The 18,064-nt window shown below is 45.3% G+C and overlaps 1 protein-coding gene across 1 annotated transcript in view; it reads right to left on the bottom strand.

Moving 5' to 3' along the window:
* Dnah8 (dynein axonemal heavy chain 8) overlaps nt 1-18,064 on the bottom strand; it is a 239,804-nt gene that overhangs the window by 40,068 nt on the left and 181,672 nt on the right. Inside the window, 3 exon segments of the mRNA XM_059282134.1 lie at nt 4,784-4,944; nt 12,857-12,958; nt 15,657-15,773. Coding sequence (XP_059138117.1) covers nt 4,784-4,944; nt 12,857-12,958; nt 15,657-15,773 — 380 coding nt within the window.

Genomic DNA, 18,064 nt, shown 5'->3' with positions numbered 1-18,064 from the left:
AGAGAGATTGCATTGTGTTCTACGTGCCCTGGACACTACTGAGAAAGAAGGGGAGGGGTGTGCTGGAGGCAGGGCTGGGGGTTGGTGGTCATGGGTTCAATTTAGACTGTGATGCAACTTTGTTACCCCCTTTCAGCTCCTGGTGCAGATAGGTAGAGGGTCCCCGGTGAGTACTTTTGAAGCGCCCCCTGTCCCTCCCCAACTCCCATCACAGACAGGCTAGTGAAGTCCTCAGTCCTCACCAGAGGAGCCTCTCTGTGCAGTGGGTGGCGGTCAACCCAGAGGCTCAGTGACAGGCCAAAACACAGAGAAGCGGCAGTGGACACAGTCAACCAGCCCTAAAGCACACATCTGTATCACACCGTCTCCCTGAGACTCAGGAAACATCCGGGCAGAGGGGAGCGGGCGGTCTGAAAGAGCCAGCGGCCAGGGATGCCTGCTGTAAAAACAACATCTTCTGAGCACTATGGGGACACCGCACTCAAGAACTCATGGCAGCTGTGGATCCCTCACAAGATCTGCCCAGGATCAAGCCAGTCAACACTGCAGCATGGATGGAGGGGATCATGAGACCCCACCCACCCACAGCTAAAGAGCTCCCAGCTGAGGGCTGCTGGGGGAGGGAAAGATCATTCTGGGGGTGGGGGGGTAAGCTGTCCACACTTCAGTGGGTGGCCAGCCCCACGCTCATGCCCATACTAAAGCACTAACTAGACTTAGTGGGTTCTATCATAAAAGGGACATGGGAGGGAGACACGGTAGGAGGGCGTGGGAGGGACTGGACCGGAGAACAGAGGGTTGACATGAGCAAAATACATTGTGTTTATGTATGAAATTCTGAAAGAATAAAGAAAGAAAGAAGATACGAGGTCATATTGTTACCAGAGCACTACATTAAAGAATGACCACAATACTCATGCATTTTGCAAATTAGCCTGGTTCTTTGCCACAGTGTGCTTTTCCCATCAGTGACTGAGGACCTGTTGAGCTGAGTCCTGTGCAAGAGGAGCCCTGTGCTGTGGTATACACTTGCATTAATGTCAAGTTGCCCCCCCTGGTTTCTCTGGGGGTACGTTGACTAACTGTAGCAAAGTGGCTGGCCATAGTTGCTTGACAAATTATTTTAAGGGAGCTAGAATATTCCTTTTGGAGAGAGACTAGAGTGGCTACAAGCTATTGGATTTCAGACCAAAGGCCCACAGAGCTAGAGGTATGCACACACTTCCACAATCAATTTACTGTACGTACTCGGCACTGTATGCACACATTCAAGCACAGACTACCTTGTAAAACTCCATGTAAGCAAACACAAAAATACAGATTCAACAGATGATTTTCTTTGATAATACAGTTTATAAAACTCAACTGGAAATGGAAATGGATGTAACTAAACATGCCAAAGAAATAGCAACACTAAAAAGCACTGGGTGCTAATGGTTTCACAGGAGAATGCAACTCAATTTTTAAGACCATAAATTGTTTGAGGGATTAGGAAATACTCAATATTTTATAAAGCAAACATAACCATTGATTAACAATTAAACTGGGTAAAGATATCACACACACAAGCTCTGGAGCAACATTATTCATGAGCATTAGTGTAAATGTCTTCCCAGTGAACTGTTGACAGTCTACCCATGTTAAAAAAAAAACAAGAAAAGACCAGGAAAAAGTGGTAGTCAATTTCAAGATTGAATGGATAACTTGGATTAGAAGATCCATTATATATTGTTTAGCAATTTGGAGGATAACCATATGATGTGTTCCATAGATACTGAAAGGTATTGAATAAAATTCAGGATCCAATATTTATTCATAATAATGAAAAAAATAAACATGCAATGATATCTGGGAGAAATACCAGGGGGAGGGATGCAATGAGGGGACCTGACCGGATAATAAAACATGAGTCTTTAAACAGACCATTACAGCAAAGGAGGTCCAGACACGGGCCCACACACCCATCAAAGTTCTGCCCACATTTAGGGAAGCATCTCACATCACTGATAAAGGATTACTGGATTGCCATTTGGAAAAGGGGGAGGCTTCACCCATACTTGGATGCCACAAAAATTCTAGATGGCCCAAAGAGTTAGGTGTGAACTACAAAACCATGCAAACACTAGAAGGGGGATTGCTCACTTGTGACCTCATATGAGAACAGGCCTTGTTGCGATTACTATAGACCCAGATGAGACAGCAGCGCATGCCATCATTTGAACACATAAAACAACAGTAAAACCAAATGACAAGCAACACTTCCGCCTTCAAAAGCAGGGGCAAAACCGAATGAGAAAACAGGAGATAGTATCGTCAACATATATCCCAAGTAAAATTGTGTATGTGTGTGTATGTACGTGCATGTACAATTTATATATACAATTAAGTTTTAAAAACAAAAAAAAAGGACTAAAATGGCTACTGGAGAAGCGTGGACAAGTTATACACCAATAATGCTTCGGGATAAGGAAGTTCACTCAAAATAAGAAAGAGTGTCTGTTCAAGTTTCATCTCTGTTGTTATGATAAAATGCTCTGACCAAAAGCAACTTAGGGGAGGAAAGGCCTTGCAGTTCCAGAACACTGCCCATCACTGGCTGGTGCATGGTGGTATACGGCTGCAATCCCAACACTTGGGAGATGGAAGTAGAAAGATCAGATATTCAAGGCCATCCTCAGCAACAGAGCAAGTTCAAGGTCAGCCTGAGCTACACAAGACCCTGCTCAAAAAAAAAAAAAAATTCCCAGTACTGGGGACTGAACCCAGAACTTGGTGCATGCTAGGAAGGTATTTATCAGAACTGTATCCCCAGCCCACATAGCAGTATCTTTTATTACATAATTATAATTGAATGGAGTTCTGTCCACTATTTTTCTTCCCACCCATGGAAAACCATCACATTCTATGGATTAGCCCTACTGATCAGACTCCTTAGAATCTAGAAGGACTCCGCATTACTGACTCAACCATCCAAAGTTTTCTGAGCACTGGGCACTACTATAGCCATGAAGGTACAGGAGTGAAAATGGACACAGGTTTTGGATGCAATGGGATTGTATCCAATTTATATTTTAACTAGTGGCTGATAAATAAAAGCAAATAAATAATGAGAATAGAGTATGTCTGTGGCTGATACAAGAAAAAGTTGGTCAGGGGGTAGGGTCTGGAGTGGGGTTTGAAAACGGGTCACCATTTGTGCTTAGGGTGACTATGGGGAGGCACCATTGAAAACATGACATGTAAGCAAGGGCCGGAAGAGGTAAAAGAGAGCCACAGTGACATTTCAGGGTGTGTGTGTTGGGGGGGTATGTTCCAGGAAGTACAAGTGTGAGGCTTGTGGTCTAAGTAACAGGAAGTTATAAAGAGCTAGAGCTGAGCTAGAAGAAGGGATAGAAGGAGGGAGGGATGGAGACAGGGAAAAGAGGTCTGGGTTATAAGTATGTAGGGCACCTTTGACCTTGACCCAAGACAAGGCAGGAGCTCAGGAGGACTTTGAGCAGAGGATCTGTGTAGTGTAACTCACATTTTTAAAGCCTCAGATCAAGCAAACCACTTCCTTGGGCTCCCTCTCTCACTGTTCTCAAACTGACCCCCAAAGAAGCCCTTTCTACGGCTTCGCTCTGCTTGGCATTTCAGCTCACTGAACAGAGCCTCCCAGGGCAGCAGTCCAGAGGCAACACCCAAGAACTATCATGCTCCATCACAGGGCCTCAAATGAGCATTACCCATCCATAGGCTGGGACAGCTTCTCAGAAGGTGGAAAGTGTCCCAGGCCAGATTGGAGGGTACAGAGGAAGTTAGCCCAGTGTGGGTACAGAATCTCATGCCAGGGGGTTATGCTGTGTCTGAGTGGGAAGACAATGCACTTATAAGAACAAAGTACTGGAAAGAGGGAATGCCTGGGCATGACCAAAGAGTTCTTAAAATTACAGCCATGGCTGAGGGACTGGGAGCCGGGTAAGCATGTCCTTCTTCCTAGCTAGCTCCAGTGTACCACAGAGGCCACACCTTCCAAAGGAATGACTCAGCTAGGCTAATTGAGTCAGCGGGTGGAGCAGGGTGGGCATTTCTACGGCTTTGTGGGATCAGGGACCTCACACTGAGCTCTAGGGTATGTGCCCATGAGGGGCTCATGACCATAAGGTTGCAGGTGAACAAGCATAAGAAGAGATGTTCCACCATAGAGAGGGTCAGACAGGACTCTAACTGTATGTGCCTTGTCCTTTCATATGTGTCTATGTGTGGGTATGTGCACATGAACGCAGCTGCCCAAGAAGGCCAGAAGAGGGAGCCAGACACCCTGGAGCTGAAGTTACAGGTGATTGTGAGCCACTGAACATGTGTTCTGGGAACTGAACTTGGGTCCTCTATAAGAGTGGCAAGCACTTCTAACCACTGAGTCACCTAGTCCCAAGTGGTATATTTCTAACGGATAGTTGGAGAAAGAGATAAGGAGCCAGGAGATGGCTATCAGTGAAGTGCATCGATTAAAATAAAAACATAACTGGTTTTATGACAGGACAGAGAAGTAATCATCGCATAAATTACAGCTTTCTGGTTGTCATAAACGCCAGGCCATCGGGATTTAGTGAGGGGAGGGCAGGCTGAGCTGTGACAGAGTTGTAATTGGAAGACAGGAAGCAACACTATTTTTCACAGTAAAATAAAAAGAAGGGAAAGGAGAGAGATTAAGGGAGAAAATGAAATGCATAGTCTTTGCCAGGCTGAGTTACAAATGACACCTGCAAATTAAAATAAGAAAAAAAAAATGCCAAGAACTTACGTGATGTCAGCATTAGGGTGGAGCCCAAAGACTTCCGGATTATCTAGGGATGGCAGAGACTGGATGTACTCAAAATACTGGTCCAAGGTTTTACACACAGGGATTTTATACCCAGTGTAAAAACAGAATGAGGGCTCAAACATCTTCTCACTGAACCAGACCTGTGTGGGAAAAATAAATAAATAAAATAAATAATAAAAAAAATAAATAAATAAATAAATAAATAAATAAATAAATAAAATTGATGAAAAGGCCCAAGATTGGAAGAAGGGGGCTTATTTCCATTTTAATAGGGTTTCTTTCTTTTCCCTCTCTCTCTCTCTCTCTCTCTCTCTCTCTCTCTCTCTCTCTCTCTCTCTCTTTTACTGTTGGTTTCTGAAAGCATCTTAACAAAACTATCAACAGAATAATTATCACCTATAGGAAGAAAAAAGATAATCCACAAAAGAGAGGCTGCACAGAGACAATTAGGCAGGACTCTGGTTGGCACCCAAGAGGAGATCCAGCCAAAGTACGGAGGCTGGAGCATGGCTAGAAGTAGGCTCAGTACTTAGCATGAAGGAAGCCCTGAGTTCCATCCTCAATACAAAAAAAAAAAAAAGTGGAGGGAACTGGATGGGATGTAGCTCAGTTGGTTGAGTACCTGTGTAGCATGCACAAAGGCCTGAGTTCTATCTCCTGCATGGTTTATACCAGCTTATGTGTGGCAGTGTACTCCCATAATTGCAGTTCTTGGGAGGTAGAGTCAGGAGGGTCGGAGGTTCAAGGTCATGCTGAACTCCGTGGTGAGTTCATGTTATATTACTTAGGAGTAATTTAGTTACCTTGGGTCCCGCCCGCGGCCATGAAGGCCCCTGAGCATCTTCTTGGCCTCACATCTCCCTGGGCAAGGCTCTTCCTCAGGGCCGGAATTACAGAGTTTCACTCACAGACACCAAGCACTAACAATGCAGCCACAAAACTGCTCAGCACCCGCCCTCCCACGCTGAGCTCCCTTGGTTAATTAAGTTCTGTCCCTAGCCACCAGAAGCAAGTGCATCTGCGGCCCAGCCTCCGTGGTTGCTAGCCTGAAGGCACCCTTTTCTCACTCCCTATGAACTGATTGATCATCTGTAACAAAAACAGGGAGAGAACAAACATACACTCGGTGTGAACAGGCTTCTTTTGAAAAGGTGGGAAAAAGAGATGCTGAATGCCTGAGCTGGTTTGAGGCGACAACGTCAGTACCTAACAGGGTGATTTTCCTAGCAGGGAGGGAGGCAAGGGGACAGGAATGGCAGCAAGGCTAGGGTGGAGGAGACCGGACTGTGCCTTGCCCGTTCCGCCCCGCTGTTTCTGGCAGGGTCCCTCCGTCGCCGTTCGCAGCTCCTTTTAGATGCAGTGATTATTCTGAAATACTGTGCCCTGGTTTTTCTCCGTGGCTCTATTTGCTTCAGTTCCACTTTATTCAGCGCAGGGTACAGAGCTCGGATCCAGAACAGAACGCAAAGGAGAGAGACACACAGTCCTTTCTCTCAAGAAGCTCATGACCCGGGAGAGGGGCAAGCCAGTTATGAAACAGCCTCCCTAATATGAGGCACATGGAGGAAAGAGCCAGAAGGGCATAAAAACAAGCAAAGGGCACAGAGGGCTGGAGGCAGGATGGCCAGGTGGGTATCAGGGAAGGACTTAGCAAGGATGAGATTTTTTTTTTTGAAGAGTTTCCAAGGAGAGGATTTTTTTTTTTTTCTCAAGAGCACTTAGGACTTGGCGGGGGCAAGGTAGGGGGGCACTCCACTGGTGAAGACACAGAATGTCAGATGCCAAAGTGTGAGGTGGGCTGACAGAAGCCATGAAGCCAAGAGTAAATAAATTATTGACGGGAGGGAGAAGAAAGGGAAAGCCAGGGGAGTTCTGTGATGGATGACTGGACGTGGGGTTGATGAGCAGAGTTTAATCCAAGAGTTAGGGAGCGATTTCAAGTTATTAAAGAAAGTGGCGCTGCATATACAGTCGTCATGAAGACAAACGAGCAGTTTAGTGATGTCGTGGGTGGCTTAGGTCGCGGGAACACATCCCGGGAGGAAGGCTTTGGGTCCCTAGCACATTTGTTATCTAACAAATGACCACACCAAGTGGCCAAGTGACATGTAGCTACAGAAGCAAAATGAAACTTAGCCCTGCACTTTCCCACTGCTTTCTTCATACCTACCCAAGCGTGCGGAGGTGACGCACCCAGATCGCTGAGGTTCACCAGCACGGAGACTATGCCGAGGTTACTAATAAAGAACGGAATAGGAGATCCACATGGAATTATCCTTACTCTCTTTTTTCTGTTGTCATGATGAAATACCTTGACCAAAAGCAACTAGGAAGGAAAGGGTTTGTTTTGGCTTAACGTTCCAAAGAGGGATGGAGTCCATGATGGTTGGAGAAGTCACGGTAGCAAGAGGCATGAGGCTGGCATGGTTGCCAGGAAGCAGAGAGATCACACTCCATCCACACACAGGAAGCAGAAAGAGAGGGATGGGGAGGCACAGAGAACAGGAAGTGGGGCCAGGCGATATACCCTCCCAGCCCACCCCAGTGATACACTTCCTCTAGCAAAGTTATGTCTTCTAAAGGTTTTGTAACTAAATAAAAATCATTTCCTGGGGACCAAGTATTCAAATATCCAAGTCCATGGGGACATTTCTCCTTCAAGCCATCACAGATTTGGGCAGGTACAAAGGAAAGCAGCTGCTGTCATCTGGGTCTAGAATGGCCACAGCCCATGGAACCACTGGAAAGTGGTGGGGCCTTTAAAAGACGTGGCTGAATAGGAAAGCTACGTGGCCTGTGCTCCTGAGGGGACAGCCGGAATAAGTCTGAGCTTAACAGAGGAGTAAGCGAGAGGAATTTAAGAAAAGATGGAAGGGAGGAACAAGGGACAGAGAGGCAGAAGGAGGATGGAGGTTACAGAGTGGGGAAGGCAGAGAGCAGCTTTGAGTGACTAAGGGAGAGAGGTTGGCAGAGGTCAGAGAGCCACAGATTCTGAGTCCTCACGTGCAGAGGGCTGTCGATCAGGGGTACAAGCGTGGGACAACAGGACAATAAATGTAGAGGAGCTGGGAACAGGTGGGGCAGAAGCTGTGGTCATCATGAGTAACCACCGCACTGGGGGTGGGAAAGGGACCCTCATGCCCAGACCAGAAAGTCTTACAGGACTGAGACACAGCTCCACTGTATTTCTGCAGGCCAGCCCACACACAGGGAGGCAGAATCTTGGGGAGAGAGCTGACATCTAAGTTAGTAGTCCTCTATGGCCCTGAGTGTCCTACGTCAGGGTACGAACAGGTGGCTGGAGGAGAAGGGGGCCGAGCTACCAGCAACGGTCCCCTACTTGAGCTCCTGGATCAGCCATCCACCTGTTCAGGGGTCACGGTGGCTCTCAGCTACGTCTGGAGCTGGGCTCTAGAAAGCATAGAGGGCTCTTCAACAATCTTCCATTTGCCAGCCGACCAAATGTCCCAGTCACCCGTGGGCAAGGCTGTTCCCACGGATACGAAGACAAAGGAAGGGAGGGAGGTGGCCACAAAGGGACTCTTCTTGATCTTGAAGTTTAAGATGGCCAACTTGGGATTTTGAGAAAATCTGATATATATATGTGTTGAACTTTTTAATAGGCCTAATTTTCAGGGTGAGTTCTGACATCAACAACTCAGTCCAGTGGACTCTATCTTAGACCTTAGAGCCCTCTCTGCCGAGACTACACATCACTTGCCATCAACCAAGGCACATGAGCGCTGCAGCTGCCACCTGGAGAGCAGGAACACATGGCTCTTTCCCAGGGGCTTGCAGTCCAGTGTGGGTGCTAGAGGAAATCTACTGGGGTCTCATTTCTCTTCCCTTGCTCTCCTAGGCAACTACAAACACTTTCTCCTCCCTCTTCAAACATCCTAAGACTTCCTGTTGCCACCCTATAGCTGAGACCCTCACTTCTTATTCACTTGGAATACAGACAAAGTCAGAGGAAAATACCCTCATACCCCCCATTATATCCAACAGTCCCTTCCATCTGCACTTACCCCTGCCCCAAGGAATGGAATGGCTTACTTCTACCAGGAGGGGGGCAGGGGAACATGAGGACAACATGCAAACCAACAGGCACATGTATTGTTTGTTTTTTACTCTTTTGGGGGACCCACCACCCAGCTCCCAAATAAATCACACATGGAGGCTTATTTTTACTTATAAATGCCCGGCCTTAGCTTGGCTTATTGCTAGTCTACTTTGCTTAACTTTAAATGACCCCATCTACCTTTTGTCTCTTGGCTTTTCCTTTTCTATTCCTGTATACCTTCCTTTGTTTCTTACTCTGTGGCCTGCTGTGTAGCTGGGTGGGTGGGTCCTGGAGTCTTCCTCCTTCTCTGGCTACTTCTTTTTCTTTCTCCCAGATTTCTCCTTCTGTATATTCTCTCTCATGCCAGCCGCGCCTATCCTTTTTCCTGCCTCACTACTGGATGTTCAACTTTTTATTAAACCATCAGGTGTTTTAGACAGGCACAGTAACATAGCTTCACAGAGTTAAACAAATGCAACATAAACAAAAGTAACGCACCTTAAAATAATATTCTACAACACACATGTATGTGTGGATCAATATAGGTATTGCTTGCAAAGTCTATTACAGTGAGTAATGTAGGTGTGGGGTAAACACAGCGAGCCCACATACCTCACATAAATATGGACAATTTCTGTCAGAAGGCCTACAGTGAATTCCTATGAAGAGGGGCTGGGAGCATAGCCCAGGGTTCGACCCCAAGCTTGAAGTAGGGAACCTGTGAGTAAATATATCATGTGGTATGTTATAGTAGGTATTCATTCCACCTATGACTTTGGGGTACCAGCCTCTAGGGCATGGCCTCTTGGCTAGCTTAAGACCTGGGAAGCACATTTGTGGGTCACTTCTCTCTCGTGCACTCTTGGATGGTGGAGACCTAGTGTGGAGGCGTGAAGTAGTGTGGGATCGATTTTCAGTCTTCCAGGACTCTGAGACTGAATCTGCCTTATCCTGTATTAGTGAGTTTTTTCCCCCAATACAATCCTTTAATAAATAGTTCCTTATCAGTTATCTGTGTATTCTCTGCATTAATATGTTCATGTTTTATACACTTAAAAATATTGTATAGAGGAGCTGGAGATGTGGCTCAGTGGTTAAGAGCACTTGCTACTCTTCCAGAGGACCTCAAATCACTTCCTAGCACCCACAATTACGAGGCTCACAACTGCTTGTAACTCTAGCTCCATGGGATCAAGTGTACAACTGTCCCTAATCCCAGTTCCAGGGGATCTCATGCCCTCTACCAGCCTCCTTGGTCACTGCATTCACATGCACAAACTCAAAACACACACACACACACACACACACACACACACACACACACACACACACACTTAAAAGGAAAATCAAGGGGCTGGAGAGATGGGTCAGCTGCAAAGATCACTTGATACTCCTGCAGAGGACCCTGATTTTGTTCCTAGCACCCACAGCATGGCTCACAACTGCCTTCAATGCCAGTTCCTGGGGATCCAACTCCTCAACTCCAAGGGCTCCTGCACCACATGTGTGCCCATGAGGTGAGAAGAGGGCACCAGATCCCTTGGAACTGGAGTTAGGGACAGTTGTGAGGCACCATGTGGGTGCTGGGAAAGAACCTGGAGCTTCTGCAAGAGCAACATGTGCTCATAACCACTAAGCCATCTCTCCATCCCCTTATATACCCGTAATTTAAAAAATAAAAGTAAATCCTAAAATCCTCCAATTTTAGGTACTTCTACAATCATTCAAAAACAGTTCATTGACTAAGACATATTTTTCCTTTGAATTTTAGTCACAGTTAAGTTTTTCACATACCATATTTATTATTTTCACATGTTAGTCCCTCTTTATTTCAGTTTTTCTCCATTCAGCTCTGATATATGCCTATAGTCTTCTTTCTGTGGCTATTTAAATGTATTTAATGTATGTATTTCTCCCTGTGAAATATACACAGCTTACTTTATAGATCTCATTTTGTATTTTTTTCCAGCTTCACTGGACCAATGTTTTTACAGTCTCTGCAGGATATCACATAGACCATGTCTTCTGCAGTATACACCACTATCAGTGACTCGTCTCTTTCCCCGTGATGAATACAGAAGCTGCCTCCCAACACCTCAAACTATGCTATGGATAATATCTGTTCTGAGAACACATCTGGAACTTGTACTCAGGAGCAGGATTCCGGTCTGGACAGCAGTCACATCCTGGAGCTGAGAAAGACAAGACCTGCTAGCTTGTGCCCCCAAAGGGAGAGCAACAGAAGCCACTGTGCTGAGTCATTACATCTCAGGGTCTTAGGATGCTGGGAGGCACCATCTCATCCTCCATCAGGACCCAGGCACTCACTTGTCCAGCTGGCTAAAGCACTGGCTACTGTGCTACAGTACAGACCCTTCCTAGGAACTGCCCTGGCAGATGGGAGCTGCCTCAGCTAAGGTCATCCGTAGGATAATAGGGAAGAAATGGGGAACCTGAACAGAGAGGTCCATGTCAGAGTCTCTCTCCAGAAAAAACAGCCTGTAATGACTGCCTGCACCTCCCACACACAATGTCACCATGGACATTTTGGTACTTACACATTTGTGGGCCTTTCCTTGAAATGTTCTGACATGGATTTTGCTCGGGTACTTGTTTTCAGCCAGTACCACCAGACTGCACTCTGGGAGGTCTGTCATTATTTAACTTTTCAGCACTTATGTTCCTACCTTTATACATCCTTGCCAACCTTGCTATTTTCCATGTGCAACTTAATTAAAGGGTTAAAACAAAAAACTGGATATCTGGTCTACCTCCACTTTACCAGATTATCCCAACACTTTGTAGGCTTTGTTGTAACTTTTTTCTATCTTTTTATGTTTTCTTCTTTCCTTTTATTGAACAGAGATTCTTTTTCTCACACATTATATCCTAATTATAATTCACACACACACACTGCCCTACTTTCTCACCACCTACAATATCCTCCAGACCCACTCCCTTTCTGTCTCTTATTAGAAAAGAACAGCTTCTAAGAGATAGATTGGTTGTGATCTCAATTATGTTATGCCAAACAGAAAGAGAGGAAGGGGGACAGGAAGAGAAGAGGAAGGAAGAAGAATAGAGGGAGAAAATTTGCTGAAGCAGAATTACTAATAGAATTCCTAATACAAAGAATTCAACAACTGTAAAATAGTCACGTATCTGATTTTTCCCAAAGGTAAATGTGTATTGTTTTTTTAATACACAGAAATATTTAAGAAGAGTCTGTGTCCAGTGCATGGTGATTTATGTTATTTATCCTTCATGGTAAAGTCACTGCTGCCAATGAACAATATCCTCTAGAAAATATTTATTCACAGGTCTTATGTGGAGTCTATTAGGAAAACCCCTACCACACCATCCACTTCCAACAGTTTATTCTAACAGAAAAGATGACAACATGGACGTTATAGTGCCTTCCCCAAGCTCTTATTTTCAGCCTTGGAGTCACACCGTGTCTTGCACTCGAGAGGAAGAGGCACAGAGAGATGGGCAGTGTTTTCTCGGCAGGTTCTGGAGAACTGAGACCATGAAGCAAGGGCCGTGGGAACATGGGGTATGAGAATCCTTGGGAGCTCCATGGGATGGGTGATGGTTAGTTTACTGCTGTGTGTGAGGGCAGTATGGTAGAAAGAAGGGATGCTTGGCTAATTCTATTCATAAGCACCCCTCCTTTACACCCCACCCCCAGATCTGTCGCGCTCATTGTAAACAAAAAGTATTCCTCAGATGGAGGGATGGTTCCATGGTATAGAGCAAATCTTGCTCTTGAAGAAGACTGGAGTTTGGTTCTCAACACACACACACACACACAGCCTGCAACTCCAGGTCCAGGGTATCTGACACCCTCTTCTGGCCCTCACGGGTACTGGCACTCATGTGCACATAGTCACATGTACATATTCATAATTAAAAATAAAATGCATACTTTTTTTTAAAGGAAAACACCACAGAATTTATCTCCACACGTTTCCCTCCCAGAATTGACTTACTCTGGCAAAGCAGTTAAGCAGCCGTTTGTCAAAATCATCTGTCACTCTGCCTCCATACTGTACTTCTCCAATCATATACCGGACCGTACTCCACGATACACCCTGTATTATAAATAAGGTAGGATTATCCACTGCCAGAGAGAACACTCGGGGCCTAGCACTATAGGAAAGTTCTGGAAAAGAGAATGCTGGCTAGGCTGTTGTCCCAGTTAACATTAACTATCAACTTGGCACAGGCTACAAGTACCTGAGGGGGAAAAAGTCTCAACTGAGTAATCATCTTTACTGAGTTGCTCTGTGGGCATTTCTATGGGGGAACCACTATAGGTGGTGATGTTTCCTACACAGGGATCCCTAGGCTGTGTAAGAACGCCGGTGAGGCATGAGCTGAGTGAGTGGGCCAGCAAGCAGTGTTCCACCACAGTTCCTGCCTCCAGGTTCCTGCTGTGACATCCGTCAACGATGAACAGTGACCTGCGAGTGTAAACCAAGTAAGCCTCCCCCACCCCCCTGCAAGTCGCCTCCAGTAAGAGCGTTTTATCACAGCCGCTGAATGAAACTTGAACGGCTGCATCGAAAATTATTCTTCATCTCATATGAATAACTCACTACCATGTGGCTGGACCCGCTCCAGTTTGTTCACCAAAGAAAAATCGACAATAGTAAGCATTGGAAGAGAAGGTGACTGTGGATTATGTCAAACAGAAATATAAGACAGTGCTGTCCTCTCCTTGATTGTGATCACCAGTAACCCTCATTACAGTAAACGCCGCTCTGTGACAGAGGGACAGGGGTGGTGCCTAATGAAGAGAGGAGCAGGATCAAGGACGGGGAGCTTTAATGTTCTTTCCTAGCAATAGATTTTTCCAGAATCAGTAGGAGAACAAATAAGAAAATATTTATTCCCAAGACTTTTCCACAATGCAATCCTGTGCTGTCTCATTCTGTAAGCTAAAACCGTATCAATGTAGTCATTAATTTCTTAGCAATCTTATACTAGCAATATAATTCTGCTATTCATAGATATTTAAAAAAAAACAACTCAGTGTATTTGGAGTCAAGGAAAAGTAAGGATGAGTCAGATTTCGGATTCTTATTTTTATTTACTTATTGGTTAAACTTGTATTTTTCAGCGTGGTTGCCTTTCAAAGCAACCATTTCAAGGCAGCTATTATTTATATATGCTGACATGATAAATAACTGCAGAATATGATCCTATACAATACAATTTTTCATCACACTGCCACAGTCTTAATTTATTGTCCTTTTGCCATTTCAGGAGAAAACGACAGCTTGGTTCTAACTTCTGTCCACCCCAGGTGGACATTCATCATGGCTCACCAGAATCCTAACGCTACCACAGTGGCTATAGTAACCTGGAAGAGTCCTACTATGGGCAGGGAGAGAGAGACACAGAGTGAAAGTGGTCTCTCCTGAGCCTCTATTATGCACTAATTCTTCTGTTCCTCAAAGATGCTACCATTACTTTATGGAGGAGGAAATGGGTCGAAAGGCTCACTGACTTACCTATGAGCCTGAAAGGGTAGATTTCCAACCCTTCGCAGCCTGTGAGTAGAGACAACCAGGCTTGCACTCCCAGCTACGTGACCTTGAGGAAGCCACCCATTCAGTTAAATGGGAATACTGGTGACACCTTCTATGCCAACTTTATGATGGTATGGGCAAAAATGCATACATAAGCACCATGGAGACTGGAAAGTCTACACCATGATGATTAGCAACCATCACTAGAAGTGACCACTGGGGATGAGGTATGACTCAGTGGTTGAGAAACTGTCTAGCATGTGCAAGGCTGTAAGTTCAATCCCCAGTACTGCCAAAAAAAATGTAGTTGCTATTTATATGCTTGAACTTAAAAATTAAGACATGAGCTAAGTTCTTGGGGCTCAGCATGTAAAAGCACTTGGTATCCAGCCTGAAGACATGAGTTCCTATCCCAGGACCCACAAGCTAAAAAGAGGGAACAAGCTCGTGAAAATTGTCCTCTGGCCTACATATGTGTGCCGTGGTGCATGAATGCCTGCACTCATGCACGTACATCACAAACACACAATCCACAAACAAACAAACAAATGTAACAAATTAAGAAAAGAAGTGACTTCATGGTTGGGAATGTAGTCTGGTGACAGCATTGTTGAGCATGTGTGAAGCCCTGGGTTCAATCTCTAGTACCACCACAAAACACAGCGGAGGGGTCAGAGGCTGGAGAGATGGCTCGGCTGTTACAAGCACTTGATGAGGACGCAGATTTGGTTCCCAGCACCCACATGGTGACTCAACCATCTGTAACTCCGAGTCCAGGGGATCTGATGCCTTCTTCTGGCTTCCAAGGGTACATACTTGAGTACACACACACATAAGTAAATACATAAATAAACTTTTTTTTTTAATGGTGAAAGGGGCTTAAGATAAAAAAAAAAAAAAAAAAGAACCGCCTCATCGGCTAGCTGGAGGAAGATGAGAGAAGGCAGTCCTGACTGAGGTCACCCCACTTCTCGTGGGACCCAGGAGTGGGGGCCCAGGAGTGGCAATAGGGACATGCCTGTATTTTTGCAGCACAGAGTTTCATCATGATACTGACAGGCACCTTCAGGAGAGGGAAACAAGATGTGAGTATGTTGGTTAGGGGAGGAGAAAGTGAGTGGACCAGCTGATTAGAGTACTGTCCCTGTCCCTCTGGAAGAGGTTCCCAGGGAGACCTCAGCTAGTTCATTCCATGTCATAGGCTGTAACAATAAACTAGAAAACAGACAGGCAAAAGCCCAACAATTGCACTCACCTTTTTAATATCACACTCATCGAGGTGGTTTTGAATGAACTGGACACTGGCCGAGAAGTCGGCAGAATTGAATTCATAGGGAATATTCCACCCCAAGGGACCAAATTTTCGTCGTTCCTTAAAAAGAGTAAAGAAAGTCAGTGTCAACTGGGGTTTTTCCTTTTTGTTTTTTGTTTTGTTTTGTTTTGTTTTTGTTTTGTTTTGTTTTGTTTTTCAAGACAAGGTTTCTCTGTGTAGCTTTGGAGCCTGTCCTGGAACTCGCTCTGTAGACCAGGCTGGCCTCGAACTCACAGAGATCCGCCTGCCTCTGCCTCCCGAGTGCTGGAATTAAAGGTGTGCGCCACTGCCTGGCTTCAGCTGGGATTTTTTTTTTTTGGTTGGTTTATTTTTATTTCATGTGCATTGGTGTTTTGCCTGCATGTATGTCTGTGTGAGGGTGTCGGAGCCCCTGGAATTGGAGCTACAGACAGCCATGAGCTGCCAAATATGTTCCCAACCACTGAGCCAAACACTGTATGTAGTTGGACCCTTGTTTGTGAAGCTGGGGAGTCAAACCTGGGACCCTTGGGCATGAGAGGCAAGCGCTGTACCACTGAACTACAGCCCCTGCCAACCCCTCTATTACTGCTAGTGTAATAAAGTTTAAGAAAAACAAAAGCGTCATTACTAAGGCAAGTTGACACTGTTTGAAAAAGAACAGTAGGGGGTCAGTGAGATGATGGCTCTGTGGGGAAAGGGGCTTGTCAACAAGCCTGATGGCCTGAGTTCCATTCTACTGCGGCATTGGCACTCACTCGAGTGTGTGAATGTGTATACACACACACACACACACTCTCTCTCTCTCACACACACACACGCACACACACTCACACACTCAAAGAATAAAAATACTTTTAAAAATACAAATTAAAAACTATTAAAGGGCAGTACATAGTTGGACAAGGTGGTCCCAGCACTTGGGAGGCTAAAACAGGAGGGTTGTGACTTCAAAGTCAGCCTGGGCTACACAGCAAGACCTTGTCTCAAAACAAAAACAAAAATAAGCATTATGTATAATATGAGATATAGTAACCATTAAATATTATTTATGGCTATAGCTAATGATTTACAAACAATTTCCAAATTATTCGTCAAGTTGTAGCTATTGGTTTGGGGGGATGTTGTTGTTGTTTTATTTAAGTCTAGTAGGTTGTCATAGTAGCACAAGCCTGTAATCTTAGTTGGAAGATAGAGGCAGGAAGAATCAGAAGTTCAAGGTGATCTTTGACTACATAGTGAGTTCAAGGGCAGCCTGGGCTACATGAGACCTGTCTGGAACAAAGACAAACTTGTCTAGGTCTCCATTGACAACTCCTCAGGGAACTGCAGGAGACTCTTAATGAATGCCTGTTGAATTTGTTGCTATTCTAAGTCTGCCTCCTGAGAGTCTGGGAAGTCAAATGCAGGGGCTGAGATCTTTCAAGTTGAAGAACTCACGCATTCATGAACATGACTCCCTGTTAGCTTCGCTCTGTAATTTGTCCATCTCGGGGTCTGAAAACTAAGACTTTCTATTGTACACACGACACAGCTGTCTTCAAACTCCCACACCGCCTTTCACACCACTGCCACTGCCTACCTGAGTGAGAGCTGGAAGACACCTACGGAACCACGGCAGTTCAAAGTTCCCATGCACCATCAGACTGGACTCGGTTCAAAGGATGGAGCTGCTCTAATATTCTGGAGACTACTGTGTGTCACTCTGTGTCCATGTGAATATGTGGAGGCCAGAGGACAACCTCAGGAAGGCTATCTACCTCTTTGGAGATGGATTTTTCCTTGACCTAGAGATCACCAACTAGGCTAGACAGGCTGACCAGCAAGCCCCAGGAACCCTCCTGCCTCCACCTCCCCAAAGTGGAGATTACAAGCACATGTCCCCATGCCTAGGACTTGAACATGGGTCCTAGGGATCAAACTTAGATCTTCAAACTTGCAAAGTAAGTGCTTTGCTGACTGAGGCATCTCCACCCCAGAGCCCTGGAGGCCCTTTTGAAGGCATATAAATGGTAGCCCAAATAACTCCCAGCCCTGTAAACCCATAAAGTCATACAGATGAGTAGTTTCTATGCTATCAGCTGCCCTTGCCTGGCACATGCGAATCTTTAAGGAGAGTCTCATACATCCTCTGGAGCCTCAATACTAGTGTCTAGATTAAGAATCTACATGGGCAGCAATTCAGCTTTTCTGAATACATACTAACTCTTCTTTCTCTCCTCTGCCTTCTCCAACACATTTGAGGATGCACACATGCACCCTCGCATGCACACACACACACACACACACACTGAAGTCTTCATAAGCCATTTCTTCTTACTGCTGCTGTTCCAAGCCTCACTTACTACACAAGCCCACCTTTTGAGGAAATC

Source organism: Peromyscus eremicus, chromosome 16_21 (genome assembly GCF_949786415.1).
Source record: "Peromyscus eremicus chromosome 16_21, PerEre_H2_v1, whole genome shotgun sequence".
NCBI lineage: Eukaryota > Metazoa > Chordata > Mammalia > Rodentia > Cricetidae > Peromyscus > Peromyscus eremicus.
The sequence above is the reverse complement of the archived record's forward strand: the minus strand, read 5'-3'. Positions and strand labels throughout refer to the sequence as shown.